The 15,181-nt window shown below is 39.8% G+C and overlaps 1 protein-coding gene across 1 annotated transcript in view; it reads left to right on the top strand.

Moving 5' to 3' along the window:
• syne1a (spectrin repeat containing, nuclear envelope 1a) overlaps nt 1-15,181 on the top strand; it is a 193,871-nt gene that overhangs the window by 71,146 nt on the left and 107,544 nt on the right. Inside the window, exons 52-58 of the mRNA XM_051654915.1 lie at nt 230-402; nt 937-1,246; nt 1,342-1,506; nt 4,135-4,494; nt 5,651-5,787; nt 6,974-7,151; nt 13,782-13,964. Of these exons, the coding sequence (XP_051510875.1) occupies nt 230-402; nt 937-1,246; nt 1,342-1,506; nt 4,135-4,494; nt 5,651-5,787; nt 6,974-7,151; nt 13,782-13,964 (1,506 nt within the window). The remainder of the gene's footprint in view (nt 1-229; nt 403-936; nt 1,247-1,341; nt 1,507-4,134; nt 4,495-5,650; nt 5,788-6,973; nt 7,152-13,781; nt 13,965-15,181) is intronic.

Genomic DNA, 15,181 nt, shown 5'->3' with positions numbered 1-15,181 from the left:
TTGTGGTCTTTATCAGCATTTTACAATGGCTTCAAACATGGCTTAACCAATCAGAATATAGTTTTGGAAGTTTTGGACATCCTTCAACCACTCAGCCCAGGAATGGGGTTTAGATGTAACATTCAACTGACATTACCTCAGTACTGTTTGAGGGGGAAGTCATATTTTTAAAATGGTTAGTGAGTATTTATGCAGTAGCTGTCACTTGTCTTTGTTTCCTCTTGTCCAGGATATCCTGCTTATGAAGGGAGAGGGCGAGGTGAAGCTCAACATGGCCGCTGGGAAGGCAGAACTGGTCATCAAGAGCAACGTAGAGATGGATCGTGGAGTGATCTGCTCTAAGCTTCAAGAAGCTGAAGATGCATGGGCGGCACTGCTTTTAAGAGCCATGAGTTGCCACAGGTGCTGTGACTGTGTGACCTATTGACCTCAATGAACTCTGATTATAAGAACTAGCTTACAAAATGACCATCAGTGCAGAAGTTAAGATACATTTTCGTTGAATGTAAATGTAAATGAACATGTCCATGGGAAGCATCAAAAGTAATATAATTACCAGGGTCATTTAGATATTTTTTTTTAATTGGCAAGTGTGCTTGACTGCAGGTGCCAACCTGGGCTTTTATTCAATTAAACCCATAATCACTATGGTAACCATATTATTATCTGGCTCTATCAGTTTCAATTAACACCAAGGGTGTAATGACGGAGCTGTTTTTTTCTAATTATCTGCTGAATAATTTGGTCATGGTTTGATGGTGAGTTTCATATTGCACAATGGTCTCAGACTTTTTGACCCCACTGTGTATTCATAAATTGTTTTTCATATAAAGGATATGTAGGATTCTGAGTATATGATGCTATAAACACATATATACACATTTAAAATTGCAATATATATGTTTCTGTCTCTGTATCTGTCGTTGCTGTATTTAGTCGATTGGAGTGGACTGTTAATCAGTGGGATTTGTTTGTGGAGTCTCGAGCGCAGCTGCAGAGATGGCTGGAGGCAGTCGGGCTGGAGGTTAAAGGTCCTCTTGAGCCCCAACTAGGACTAAGGGAGAAACGAAAGCAACTGGAGAGATTTCGCTTGCTGTCATCAGATGTGGAGGACCACCAAGGAGCGCTGTGCTATCTGGAGGAGAGTGCGGCCGAACTGTACAAACGCACTAGAGACCCCGTCTTTAAAGAGGAAGAAATGGTTCTCCTTAGGGCGCAATTTGAGGATGTCAAAGCTGCAGCAGAGGTGTATTGTAAATTAGATGGTTGAGGTGTAAAAGTGAATAAGTTAATGGTTGTATTAAAATTTAAATGATTTAATTAATATTTTGTCCTATTTAGGAGAGAGTCAGACTCTCAGATGATGTTGTCCTTGAGCATAAGAAGTACATGGAAACAATCAGGGAGCTCACTGATTGGCTCATTGTGGTGGGGGAGGAACTTCAGCAGTGCTCTGACCCATCTGGTGACTCTCCCACCTTAAGTCAGAAGTTGACTGAAATCCGGGTAAGAAAATTAAATTATTGACTTGTTTTTTAAAGAAAATCTACTGGTAATGTTTTTATGGTATTTTATGGCTGTCATATTTAATTAAATTTCATAACTGGCACACATAAAGCTATCATACAATAATTAAATGTAGGATACCTTTTCCTGTGAACATGCTTCTCTTCTCTCAAATGGTTTCTTGACAACCTATATGGAAAATTGATAGAGAGGAACTGCATATTTTTTTTTTCATTCATAAACAACATTTTTTAATCTTTCATTATGGATGGTGTGAAATGAATAAGAACAAAATCAATTCTTATACCAGAAGACATGGTGTGAGACTGCATGTGAAATTATGTGAGACATTGATATACATAATTGCATTTCATCTGCACATACAGTATGAATATATGTGCGTGTAGGTGTTTAAATAAATAAATAGAGAGAGATTTGCACTTTTATTAACCCCATGAGGGAAACTGCTCTGCAAAAGCAGCCAGTTAAGACAGCACTGTTCAGCATACGACAAAAATTCACACAAAGAGACTTAAAAAAGAAACTCAAAAAATGACAAAACATAATTTACTGAATATACAAACTATATATTTAAAGTTGTAAACAAATTTTAACCCATTTGTTCAAAAATATTACTTATTTGTGTGTGTGTTTGTATGAATATTAACTGTATGTATGAATGTGGGAACAATTATGTGGTTGGGGGAAGAGAACCCTGTATATTTAATTCCAAGGCCAGACTTTTTGCATTGTATTCTCTCACAGAACTATAGATTAATGGATGGAAGCAGGTTCTTTTAGATTTTACTTATACCACGTGTCTGTTGAATGCTTGATTCTGATTGGTTCACGGATGTTCTAAGGCATGCAATTATTTTTCAAGGAAACGGCTATAAAGTAGTTCCAGGTCTTGACAGCATAACGGTTCCATATCACTTCGCCAAATTATTTCAGTTATTTCAAAGAGCCCTACAGGCTACCACAACAAAATAACTAATTAAAACAAAGTCATTGGTTAAAGTAAATCGGTTAAGAACATCAAAACAATGTCTAAAATATCCTACACTTATTTCAATTTCAGTTAAAAAAAGCCCTCGCGCTCCCTCGTCTCCCCCACACTTACACACGCTCACAAACACACACACACACACACGTTGGTGCAGCTATCCTTATGAGGACTCTCCATAGACATAATGATTTTTATACTGTACGAACTATAGATTCTATCCCCTAACCCTACCCCTAAACCTAACCCTCACAAAAAATGTCCTTGTAAACCACTTAAACTTGCCAACACACACACACACGCACACACCCAAACCCACGCACACAAACGCACTACCTTATTGCTCCAGTCCTCCTGTAAAGCAGCGCAAGCCTCATTATCCTCCGTTGCTAGTTCTGAAGTGATGTTTTCGAATTAGCACGAAGGCTTGGACTGTATTAAAGCAAGACGCTGAATCTGTGGCGAAAGAAAGTAGTTCCTCTCATAAGAGTGTTTTAGGGACAAAAAGCAGAACATTTCTGATTTTCATTTCTTGAAAACCCTGAACGATGTCTTAAGGTGTGGTAACTGTGGTATAAGCGGAATAATTGACTCCGGCCCATTAAATTGTTTAAAAATAATGCACACCCGAAGTGCAATGATCACGATGCACAGGGTGTGCATTATTTTTAAACAATTCAATGGTCCCTCGTCAATTATTCCTTACTCGTTTTATACAAGTGCAATATGTGCTGATTGGTTTGTTATACCTTCTGCTTACCCACATAACACTTTGTTTGAGCACGGGGTGTGTGTTCCATGAGAACGAAAATGAGAGTGAGAAAGAAGGGACCAAAGGCACTGAGAGAGCAATAAGAGGCGTTAAGAGAGGGGGAGACTGGGTGGGAAATTTCTATGCTTTTTGCACCTTTCTCCCAGGATAATTAATGGCAGCCAAAGAGAATGGAGGAGTGGTAAACACGAGAATAAGACTAAAGGAGCACTTAAAATAAATCTGATTTAAATTAATGCTTCTATCTTTATTCCATTTTTCAATCAGCTTAAAAATTTTCGACTGTAAAAGTAAATGCAATTTATATCAGGTAGCCTATAATTGTTTTCCAGAGTCCTGAATTAGGTGCAGTAGTTCTTTTTCTTCAGTAATAAACAGATGGCATGTATGTTTATTACTGAAGAAAAAGAGCTAGGCCTACTGCACATCTTAATATTTCAGGACTCTGGAGAACTGTTATGTATAGAGTCTATTATTTACTTTTACAGTTCAATCATATTTTTGAATGATTGATGACCTATTTGTATATTTATAAAAAAAAAGAATAGCCTATTACTATTATTATTTGTAATGAATAAATAATACATTATTTATATTGGGATGTGATAAAATTACAGCGAAGAAAGTAAACAAGTAGAGAGAGAGTCATATATGAATATAACGTTAAGATGTATTTAGATGAGCGAGACGGGTAGAGAGTCGATGTGAGGAGGCACGGAGTTTTTGCCGCGCTGAACAGACCGTCATCCATGCAGCAGTTGGATAACAGTCAGCCACTGATGCCGCAGTTTCCGTAGCAACTTTACCCGCCCTCTCTCCTTCTCACTCACGTGCTCCCTCCCTCCTTCAGGACCTATTGGAGCGCGGCGCGTGCGAGGGGCGCGAGCGGCTGCGGCGCGTGCGGCTGAGCGCTGAGAGAGCAGGAAGGCACACGGCGGCGGCGGGCTGCGAGCTGATGGATGGAGAGGTGGCGGCTTTGGCTCGAGCCCTGCACCAGTGGGAGGGAGCAACGCTACGAGCTCGCGACGCCCTGGAGACGGCTGTGGCCGCGGCGTCAGGGGCCGAGCTGGAGCAGACGCGGCTGACAGCGCAGTTGGAGGGAGAAATAGAGAAGCTGGAGGGACAACTGAAGGAGTGGAGCGAAGGACTGAGCAGCGCGGAACGGAGGAATAGCGGAGCGGCGGCGGTTGAGGGATGGACGGTCGCCAAGGTAATTGAGCACGAGAGCGAGGGAGGGAGTTTGTATAAGGTAAAATATATTTCATTAGAGTACAGATGACGAATTATGTCTAAGCTCTAACACAGACACATACTGTTTACAGCACAAACATTTACCAAGTCTCACACAGTTCACTATGTTTATCATTCCTAACTCAAGGTATACTCATTTACAAGGTTATATTAAAGGACACAGAATGGCCTCTGTGTGCAATGTAGAAAGGACAGTTGCTTATACAGTTCTCTATGTAGCCTATCTTTTCCCCTCTCTCTCTCTTTTCCTTGTTTTCTCTATCTGGCTCACTCACTTTCTTTTAAACTCCTGTATAGTCGAGAGATGTATGTTTCCCTGCTGCTGAGATTGTTTTTACTCCCATCTTCCTCTTGCTGCTCACATAATTGAAAAAGGAGTGCAGATTTTGTTTTCCATTTTGTATTTTAATGGTGGTCATTCTCAAGCCCTGCACTGTTCCCTCTTTTTTACTTTCTCTCATCCCTTGTTTCCGGTGTCTGGACTTGTTTGTGTTACACGCTCGTTTGCTTGGCTCAGGCTCCTCAACATTTGACAGCTGACTCCCACCGGGAGTGGGAGAGAGTGAGGAGGAGGAGAATGTGAGAGGAGGAGGAGGGAGAGAGAGAATGAGAATGCAAGTGAGAGAACATGTCAAAGGTGGGAGGAGTGAATGAGAGCCACGGAAGAGTGTGAAAGAGAGGGTGAACTGCAGCTTGTGAATTGGAAGACTGGGAGGAGAGAGAGAAGGAAGAGGAGGAGAGAGATTGGAGGAGGAAGTGTTCTATAGGAGGAAGTCAGGGAAGCATTTCCCTCTGTTTTTTAAAGAGAGGGTCAGAGGGAGGGTGGAAGTAAAGAGAGAGAGAGAGGCACGACTTTGGCTCTTTATAATCTCAGGCATGTTAGAAGAAGTAGGAAGGCTTCCTGGACACACTGAAGAACAGAAATGCTTTTGTAAGAGGCCTTGTCTCTGTCTTTGAGTTGAATGGAGCTATGTGTTATTGCTTAAGTGTGTGTGAGTGTGCAACTGTGAAAGAAGGAGCATCAAGCCTGTAAATGAGATTTCGGGCATCAAGCGTGGCCCCTGCATTGACACTAAACCCAGCTGTGTGTGTGTGTGTGTGTGTGTGTCTGTCAGGGTGTTCTGGAGGGGCTTCAGGCAGCTGAAGTTATGGAGGAGAAGCTGAAAGCGCAGCTCAATGAGCTGTATGGGTTTTCCAGTGATCTGGGTTCTCAGTCGGACAGAATCAGCGCTCTTATCAAGCTACACAACAGGTGAGTGCTGCAGTCATGCAAACACAAGGTTAAACTTTTTCAAGTCAAGTGGTCACAACCTGTTTTCATTTAACATGTTTATACTTTGCAGACAAGTAAAACATGCCAGTGTCTTACAGAGCTTCTTACATCATGTCTACACTGCTTACTGTGTGTCTGTTTCATTTCTATAATCCTTTTAAAAATATTGAATGTTGTTCAACACTTTTATTGACAGTAAAGACCATAGACATCAGATGATAGCACATGTTTCTGGAGCAACATCATTGTTGGTCCTGGAATAACATGTCTATCAACTAATCAGATTTAAGGGTTATATTTATGGTTAATGTTGGTTTAGATTTAGGGTTAGGGGCTTGTTCTTTTCAAGGTTTCATTTTCCAATTTTTCAAGTTTAGGTGTAGGGATAGGGTTAAGACTGTTTTTTTGTGTGTGTGTGTGTGTGACAGAAATGTTGTTCCAGGACCAACAGTAGATGTTGATCCAGGAGCACATCCTAGTTGGCAAAATCACATTGAGCTTTGCAGTGCAATTAAGAAGTGTTACAAAATAGTAGGCAAATAATTTTTGACTAACATTACAAAAATTATAAATATTACAATAACATTGGTTCCTTTTTAGTTCTGTCAAAAACTGTAGAATAATTCAGTGTATTATATAATACAGAAATCAAATAGTTAATACAATAACTCCTAAGAAATCAACAGTAATACAAAATTCAAGAATAAATACAAATAAAAAGTTAATTCAGGACAAAGTTTTACAATTACAATTATGAGCGTTGAGGTGAATGAAGGACTTTGATATATTGCATCTCGTAGCACTGCATCTCAAGTGAGCATTTCAGCTGAGTGCACTTGTCATGACAGCAGCCTTTGCCTCGTTAGCATGCTTTTCAAGTATTGCAGTACAAAACAAGAAAAAAAAAACATGCTTATCTTGCCTCCACTGTCCACTTTAGCCTCATCTGTATTTGTGATGCTAGTGTATTCTTGTATGGACTGGTTCTGCTGCGCTTTCACTTTTGATACCCAAACTCTTCCTCCGAGAGAGCCTGTCATTGAAACAGATGTCTGCTCACCATGCGCTATCAACCCCCCTGCATACACATTTTAACACCATCCCCCAGTTTTCACCCTTCCCTTTTCTAATACCCCTGTGTGTGTCTTTATCTTTTTCTCTCTAGTCTGAGCCTGCGTGCCTCCCGGGAGTGTCAGAATAAGGAGAAACTGCTGGAACAGCGCTTCCGTTCTTCTCTACATGACTTCCGTCAATGGATGGTCAATGCCAACATTTCCACCGCCAAATGTTTTGACTCTCCTCACAGCATCCAGGATGCCTCCGCCGCTATACAGAGGATCCAGGTGAGCAGAATGGACGGTTCCATGCCCGGGAGGGCTCATCCTGGCTGGGCGAGAGTCAGGATTCTTGGAATATAGCCAGTTTGGCCAGCAGGTTGTTGTTTTGCCTGTCATGTAATTTGACAAAGTGACAGTTCATTCTCAGGTCCCATTAGCCAGTTTATGAGGCTACCATTGAGCCAAGGATGTGGCAGACTGGGCTATTTATGAGTTCAATTAGCACAGCAGAAAACCTGTGAGGGCACAAGGAAATGCACAGTAATGATGTAGAGCTGTGATGAAAGCGACATAACTACTGTTGGTCTGGATGCAATCTGAGGCCACAGAAATTTGCACAGATTTTTGCAGAATTTGAACAACAATCATTCTTAAAATTCTACAAATCTTCCTCCCTTTGATGTTGGTTTATTAAATATTTTGGCTAATAAGATAATGCTTTCAGCTTCTAAGGCCGAGCATACATGATGCGAGTTCTGTCACTCGGGAGGTCGTGAGCCCCTGTACACGTTACGAGTCAGTCAGTTTGAAAATGGTACAGGTGCAATCATACACGACACGACTTTACGACCTGGCGAATTCCAGAGCAATCGCATGAATTTTGGCACTATTTATCATTAAAAGACATAAGCCAAATGAGGACATTGCTTTAAATCCTTGTAGCTTGCGTTTTAGAAATAAAAAAGAAGACTGGCATGGCCAGGGGCTGCATTAGCTGAAAACTCATCTGCTGATAAAAAATATATATATATATATATATATATATATATATATATATATATATATATATATATATATATATATACAGTGGTGTGAAAAAGTGTTTGCCCCCTTCCTGATTTCTTATTTTTTTGCATGTTTGTCACACTTAAATGTTTCAGATCATCAAACAAGTTTAAATATTAGTCAAAGATAATGCAAGTAAACACAAAATGCTGTTTTTAAATGAAGGTTGTTATTATTAAGGGAAAACAAAATCCAAACCTACATGGCCCTGTGTGAAAAAGTTTTTCACACCACTGTGTATATATATATATATATATATATAGATAATTATTACAAATGCTGTCCAATTCAGATTTCGAAGGGAGGCTGTGTAATTTCATGACTGCATACATCAGTTATAACGTCAGTGTGTTGCTGCCAGTTACTGCATGATAATAAAGTGCACAAAATGTACAAGATTAAAAAGAAAGTTTCCATTTCTGTCGGTTAGACTTGGATTTAATTTAAGCGCAAACATGATGTTTAGTGCAGAGTAATTTTAGTGGAGTAGGCTACCTGTATTATTCAGCTTTATATGTAGGCTACATCCTTCTCATCTGTGTCACTGCTTGCATGTTGAAAGCAGACATTCTGAAGAAATTCCGTGAGGTGTTGTCGATGTGAATGCACTTTAAAGCATGTAAAAGCTATAAAGCACCTTGGTTTTCTACTGCAACCCGTATGGCAAATGATTTATTTGAAGAGCAGAGAACAGCATGGCATTTCTGTAGAATCCTTCCCAGTGGTTTCGAATAATATGGGAAAAAATTTTTTTTTAATTTTTATTTTTTTTATATAAAAATATGTATTGGCAATACATTTTGATGTTTTTTTTTTTTTTTTTGTAATTATTTTTTAATTAAATCATACAATAACTATGAAATGCAAAACATATATATATATATATATATATATATATATATATATATATATATATATATATATAAAATCAACATTTAAACCCCACAACCCAACCCCCTCCCAATCCCCAACCCCGCCCCCCCAAAAAACAACTCTGTGGTCAAACATACGTAAATATATAGAAATAAAAATCAAACAGACACACATATACAGACACAGACACGCAGCTTATGAGGACACCTCCTCATAAGCTGCCACCCTACCCACCTCCGTGCACCACTCCGGATATGGGGGTGCACCAAATAACCTCCAACCCCTCAAAATAACCTGCCTGGCGATCATCACACAGGTCAGAACCCAGTTCTCTATATGGCCATCCTCCACATTGATGACCGTCCCATCGCCCAGAACACAAAGTCTGGGGCAAAACGTAACCCGAGTGCCAACCACGTAACGCACAAAATTCTGAACCTTCGACCAGAATTTCTAGATCTCGACACACCACCAAAAAACATGGGCCATGTCTCCATCCTCCGATTGGCATCTCCAGCAGGTGGGTGTGTCTTTAAGACCAAGCCAATACAGTCTAGAAGGGGTCCAATAAAATCTATGCAAAATTTTGAATTGTATAAGACGCACCCTTGCAACTCTAGATGCAGACTTAACGTTTTTAAGAATCTTAGCCCACACTCTTTCTCCCAAACTCTCTTGAGAGAAGTTAAGGCTCCGTCCCCCAGACTCTGAATTAACAGGGAGTAGTACACTGATGCCTCATGACCTTTTCCAAAAGCCACAATCACCTCTCCCAAAGCATCTGCTTCCTTAGGGGGTTGTGTGCTACTCCCAAAAATAGTGCAAATCAGGTGGCGCAGTTGTAAATACCTATAAAACTGAGGTCTGGGGATCCCAAAATGTTGGACCAAGTTTTCAAATGATCTCAACACTCCACTTTCATATAGGTCACCGAGTGTAGCAACCCCCCTCACAATCCACTCTGGCCAGCAGAAAGGGGACTTCCCAATACACATTCTTGGGTTCTGCCATATGCTCGAGGCAACATTTAAATAAGTGTCCAATTTAAACAATCTGGACACTTTAGTCCATACCGAGTGTAAATGTGAAACGGGGTGTAACTTAACTTTTCCGATTAGTTTGATAGAGATGCTTTGTAATGGCGAAATAGGGGCAAGAACTGTCTGTTCAATAATAAACCAGAGAGGGGCTCTCTCAGGTGGAAGTGACCAATGAGCCAAATGTCTGAGACTGAACGCATAGTAATAAAAAAAATCTTGGGTAGGCCTAGCCCACCTTTGTCTATCGGCCTATGTAACTTATTAAAATGCAATCTGGGACGTTTACCATTCCAAATGAAAGACTTCGCTATGCTGTCAAATTGCTTGAAAAAAGACAGGGGGACATCTACAGGGAGAGGTTGTATTAAGTAGTTAAATTTTGGAATACAATTCATTTTAATAACATTAAATGAATGTAATGAAGCCCACCTGCCCACATCGCTCGAAAACCTTTTTATTAAAGGGTCAAAATTAACACTAACTAAATCAGACAAATTTGCTGGGAATAAAATCCCCAAATACTTAATGCCCTGTTTGGGCCACTGGAAGGCGCCCGGCTGGAAAGCCATTACTGGACAGTACGCTGTCAGAGCCAAAGCTTCGGATTTAGACCAATTGACTTTGTATCCTGAGAACTTAGAAAAGGAATTAATAATTCTGTGGAGGCAAGGCATAGATCTAGTAGGTTCAGAGACAAATAATAAAATATAATCTGCATAAAGCAGAAGCTTATGCGCCACACCTTCCGCAACCGCCCTGGAAAATCATCCTCCTTTCTTATTGCGGCTGCTAATGGTTCCATGGCAAAACAGAACAATAATGGGGAAAGAGGGCAACCCTGCCGAGTGCCCCTATCCAGAGTAAAATAATCTGAAATTAATCCATTTGTTTGTACTGCTGCTACAGGGTGTCTATAAAGTAACTTAATCCAGCCAATAAATGTACTCCCGAACCCTTACATTTCCAAAATCTTAAAAAGATAATCCCATTCTACCATATCAAACGCCTTTTCGGCGTCAAGTGAGATGGCAGCGACAGGAGACTGATCATTCGCTACTGACCACATGATATTGATGAGACGCCTGATGTTATCAGAAGAGCTGCGGCCCCTAATAAACCCCACCTGATCTATATGTATAAGAGATGTCATAACCTTACTTAATCTGTTAGCCAAAATCTTTACATCTAGTTGGATCAGGGAGATTGGACCGTAACTTTTACACTCGCTTGGATCTTAGTCCTTTTTAAGAATCAGACTGATCCGGGCTTGTGTCTTGGTTGGAGGAATCTTTCCATTCTTTAATGATTCAGTATAAACTTCAAACAAAAGTGGAGCCAGTTCTGTAGCATAGGATCTAAAAAATATTCTGCGGCAAAACCATCTGGCCCCAGAGCCTTGCCAGTAGGTAGGGACTTAATTACCTCGTCAAGCTTCTCCAAGGTCATCTCAGAATCAAGAGCGTTTTTTTGCTCAGTCTTCAGTTTAGGAAGATCTAATGGTTCCACAATGTTTCTAATATCTTCATCAGTAGACAAGATGTGGAACTATAAAGGTATGCTTGGGGTCATTGTCCATTTGGAAGACCCATTTGCGACCAAGCTTTAACTTCCTGGCTGATGTCTTGAGATGTTGCTTCAATATATCCTCCTAACTTTCCTTCCTCATGATGCCATCTATTTTGTGATGTGCACCAGTCCCTCCTGCAGCAAAGCACCGCCACAACATGATTCTGCCACCCCCATGCTTCACGGTTGGGATGGTGTTCTTCAGCTTACAAGCCTCACCCTTTTTCCTCCAAACATAACAACGGTCATTATGGCCTAACAGTTTGATTTTTGTTTCATTAGACGAGAGGACATTTCTCCAGAAAGTAAGATCTTTGTCCTCATGTGCATTTGCAAACAGTAGTCTGGCTTTTTTATAGCAGTTTTGGAGCAGTGGCTTCTTCCTTGCTGAGCAGCCTTTCAGGTTATGTCGATATAGGACTTGTTTTACTGTGGATATAGATACTTGTCTACCTGTTTCCTCCAGCATCTTCACAAGGTCCTTTGCTGTTGTTCTGGGATTGATTTGCACTTTTTGCACCAAACTACGTTCATCTCTAGGAGACAGAATGCGTCTCCTTCCTGAGCGGTATGATGGCTGCATGGTCCCATGGGGCTTATATTTGCGTGCCATTGTTTGTACAGATGAACATGGTACCTTCAGGCGTTTGGAAATTGCTCCCAAGGATGAACCAGACTTGTGGAGGTCCACAATTTTTTCTTGGAGGTCTTGGCTGATTTCTTTTGATTTTCCCTTGATGTCAAGCAAAGAGGCACTGAGTTTGAAGGTAGGCCTTAAAATACATCCACAGGTACACCTCCAATTCAGTACAGCTCCTATCAGAAGCTAACTGTCTAAAGGCTTGACATAATTTTCCAAGCTGCTTAAAGGTACAGTTAACTTAGTGTATGTAAACTTCTGACCCACTGGAATTGTGATATAGTCAATTAAAAGTGAAACAATCTGTCTGTAAACACTTGTTGGAAAAATTACTTGTGTCATGCACAAAGTAGATGTCCTAAACGACTTGCCAAAACTATAGTTTGCTAATATTAAATCTGTAGAGTGGTTAAAAATTTTTTTTTAATGACTTCAAACTAAGTGTATGCAAACTTCTGACTTCAACTGTACATATCACTGGTGTTGCATTTAGCAAATCAATTCTCAAGTCTCATTTAAGTACTTTACATGGTAAACTACATTGTAGACCAAAGTACTGAACATTAAACATTAAAATAGCAGGACAAAACAGTAAACAACCATAAAATCACATTACACAACCATCAAAGTGTAAAAGCCAAAGAAAACATATGTCTTTAAACGAGCTTTAAAATAAAAGTATAAAATATCACATATCACTATTACGCTGTTCCTTCAAGTGTTGTAATCTGTTTTTTCTTCAATAATATGCCAATAGACGTCTGTGCTTCAAGAAGCTGTGCTTCAATGAGGGTCAATGGCAGATACCTGTACCATTCATTTTAATGGAGTGAAAGACTGATGTTAATTGGACCAGAGGCTCTAAACAATTAATATGATTGTATGATTGGTGGTGCTTTCAAATTGGCAGAACTATGGACTATACGGGCAATAATTGAATGTGATGTATATAACTGACAGCGTTTGAAATGTAAATGCATGCTGTTGAATGCAGAGTGTTCGGCGGCTTGGAGATACGGGCACAGTTATTTGTGATCTGACGTAACACATTTATTTTAGCGTTCATAATGCTAAATTTTGCCTATTGTTTTTATTTCTTTTTTCAGGAATAATTCTGAACTTAATAATTTTCTTTAGGAAATCACTGTTTGTGTATTAGATAAAGCAGTTTTTGGGAGCAACTTTGCAAACACCAAAATAAAAATAATCTGTGCTTACCCACTCTTGAAAAGCACCAGCGGCCATTGGTACTCGTGTACTCTGAAGATTTATCTGTTAAGTCCTTGAGTAGACAAAATGATCAAAATTGCCCATTTTTAATAGGCACATACAATAAGAGGGGAGATATATAAAAAAGGGGACTAACAGGGTTACTGAGAATAGAAAAATCACAAAAGCAGGAAATAAGATGGGTGGAAGAGAAACGCTGGCTGCTCATTTTTTATTTACCATCGCAGGCATCTCAAATGTGGAACGATATTTCCGCATGGCTTACTGTCCTGAACCAGCAATACGGCAGCAGACATGCTTTTGGTCATACATAATTGCATCTGTACCGTTTGAGTGGAGAAAGCGAAAAAAGAAGGGAACGTGTCCGCTTCACAGATGGTGGGAGATCCCTGCTGGGCGACTGTCAATGTCTGGATGTTACTCATCGCACTTGCTGCCCTATGATCTGTGATAGTCTACTTGTGTCTGTGTGGGTGACGTCTTTCTCATTCTGCTCCACAGGAGTTCATGAGTGACAAGGAGCAGGGCCAGGCCAGATTAAACACCATTCTATCATATGGAGAGCAGCTCAGTAGTGTTGTGGCTGCAGACAGGGTGGAGGCGATCAGCGCCAAATCGAACACAGCCAGAGATGACTGGAGAAGCCTGATGGATAACTTACAGAGAAGAGAGATGGCCTTACAGGTAGAGCTGGGCTGTGTGTTTCTATATGTGTGTAGGTAAATTTGTTTTTTTTTTCTAAAAATTCTCTGCTTATTTAATTGTTTATGTTTATTACATGTACTCACCGGCGCCGGAACGAGTTTTGAAGTGGGGGGGCAGCAAACTGGGCTGGTTGTGATGTCATCACAACAACATTCCGCAGTCAATATAGCCAATGTATAAAAAATAAATAAATAAATAATATGGCCAATTTATACCAGACCAGATTCCAACATTGTCTAATCACTGTGACTGACTAGTTATTTAACAACTTACACAGTTTGAATGCTGACGTAATCTAACTAAAGAGATTCAAATCTGTTTCCGTGCCACCGGCACAGAGAGAGACTGTCATTGCACAGTTCATGCATACCTTTGATAAGGCAGCTGTCTTCAGTTTCAGATACTTCTGGAACACTGTATTGGTTAAACTGCATGTTCTTGTGTATGGGTGTCTATTAAATTGTTTGACAGTCATTTTATTGTTTGTGTCTGCATCTAACAATGTTACACAAGCATGCCATGTGTTTTATAGGCTACCTTTTTAAAATGGCATATTGCATTCAACATTGTGTGAGTTAAGGGTTAAAGTTATTTCCTCATCATCAATAATAGGATACAAAGCAATATTGTTCATTATCCTACTTTGTCTAATTCTGCTGACTTTAAGACTGATCTTCAATATCAATCTTGTCATTGTGAATTAAGTCAAATTTAATCAAATAAAAAGGAGAATAACACAAAACCCACATATGTTTTAAAACTCGTTATTTTACTTGATAAGCTTGATAGCATTGTGCAAACAGTTTAGCTTGATAACATTGTGCAAACCTTATATGGTCATTCTACGACTATCATATAAGTTATATAATGCAAGTTATAACTACTTACTTAAACATCTGGACTTATATCTCCTTATAGTTCAATACGCGTCTACAAACAACATAGAATGGCAGTGACAACTAGCCAGCACGCCCTCATCCACATTCATTCATTTCTCTTTTTTTATTCAGGTTACGGGCTTTTGTAGATCAGTGGTTAGATGGATTGATCAGACGTCTGCATTTTTTCACTTTTCTTGGTGCAAAGGGCAAAATGGCACATTTACCTATTTAAATGTATATCAGATGCTAAAACTACATCGAATTATAGTCCTTAGCAGGAATATACTTTAACATCTGTTGTTGTTAATAATTGAG

Source organism: Myxocyprinus asiaticus, chromosome 25 (assembly GCF_019703515.2).
Source record: "Myxocyprinus asiaticus isolate MX2 ecotype Aquarium Trade chromosome 25, UBuf_Myxa_2, whole genome shotgun sequence".
Classification (NCBI taxonomy): domain Eukaryota; kingdom Metazoa; phylum Chordata; class Actinopteri; order Cypriniformes; family Catostomidae; genus Myxocyprinus; species Myxocyprinus asiaticus.
Note: the sequence above shows the minus strand (reverse complement) of the source record. Positions and strands in the feature narration are given on the sequence as shown.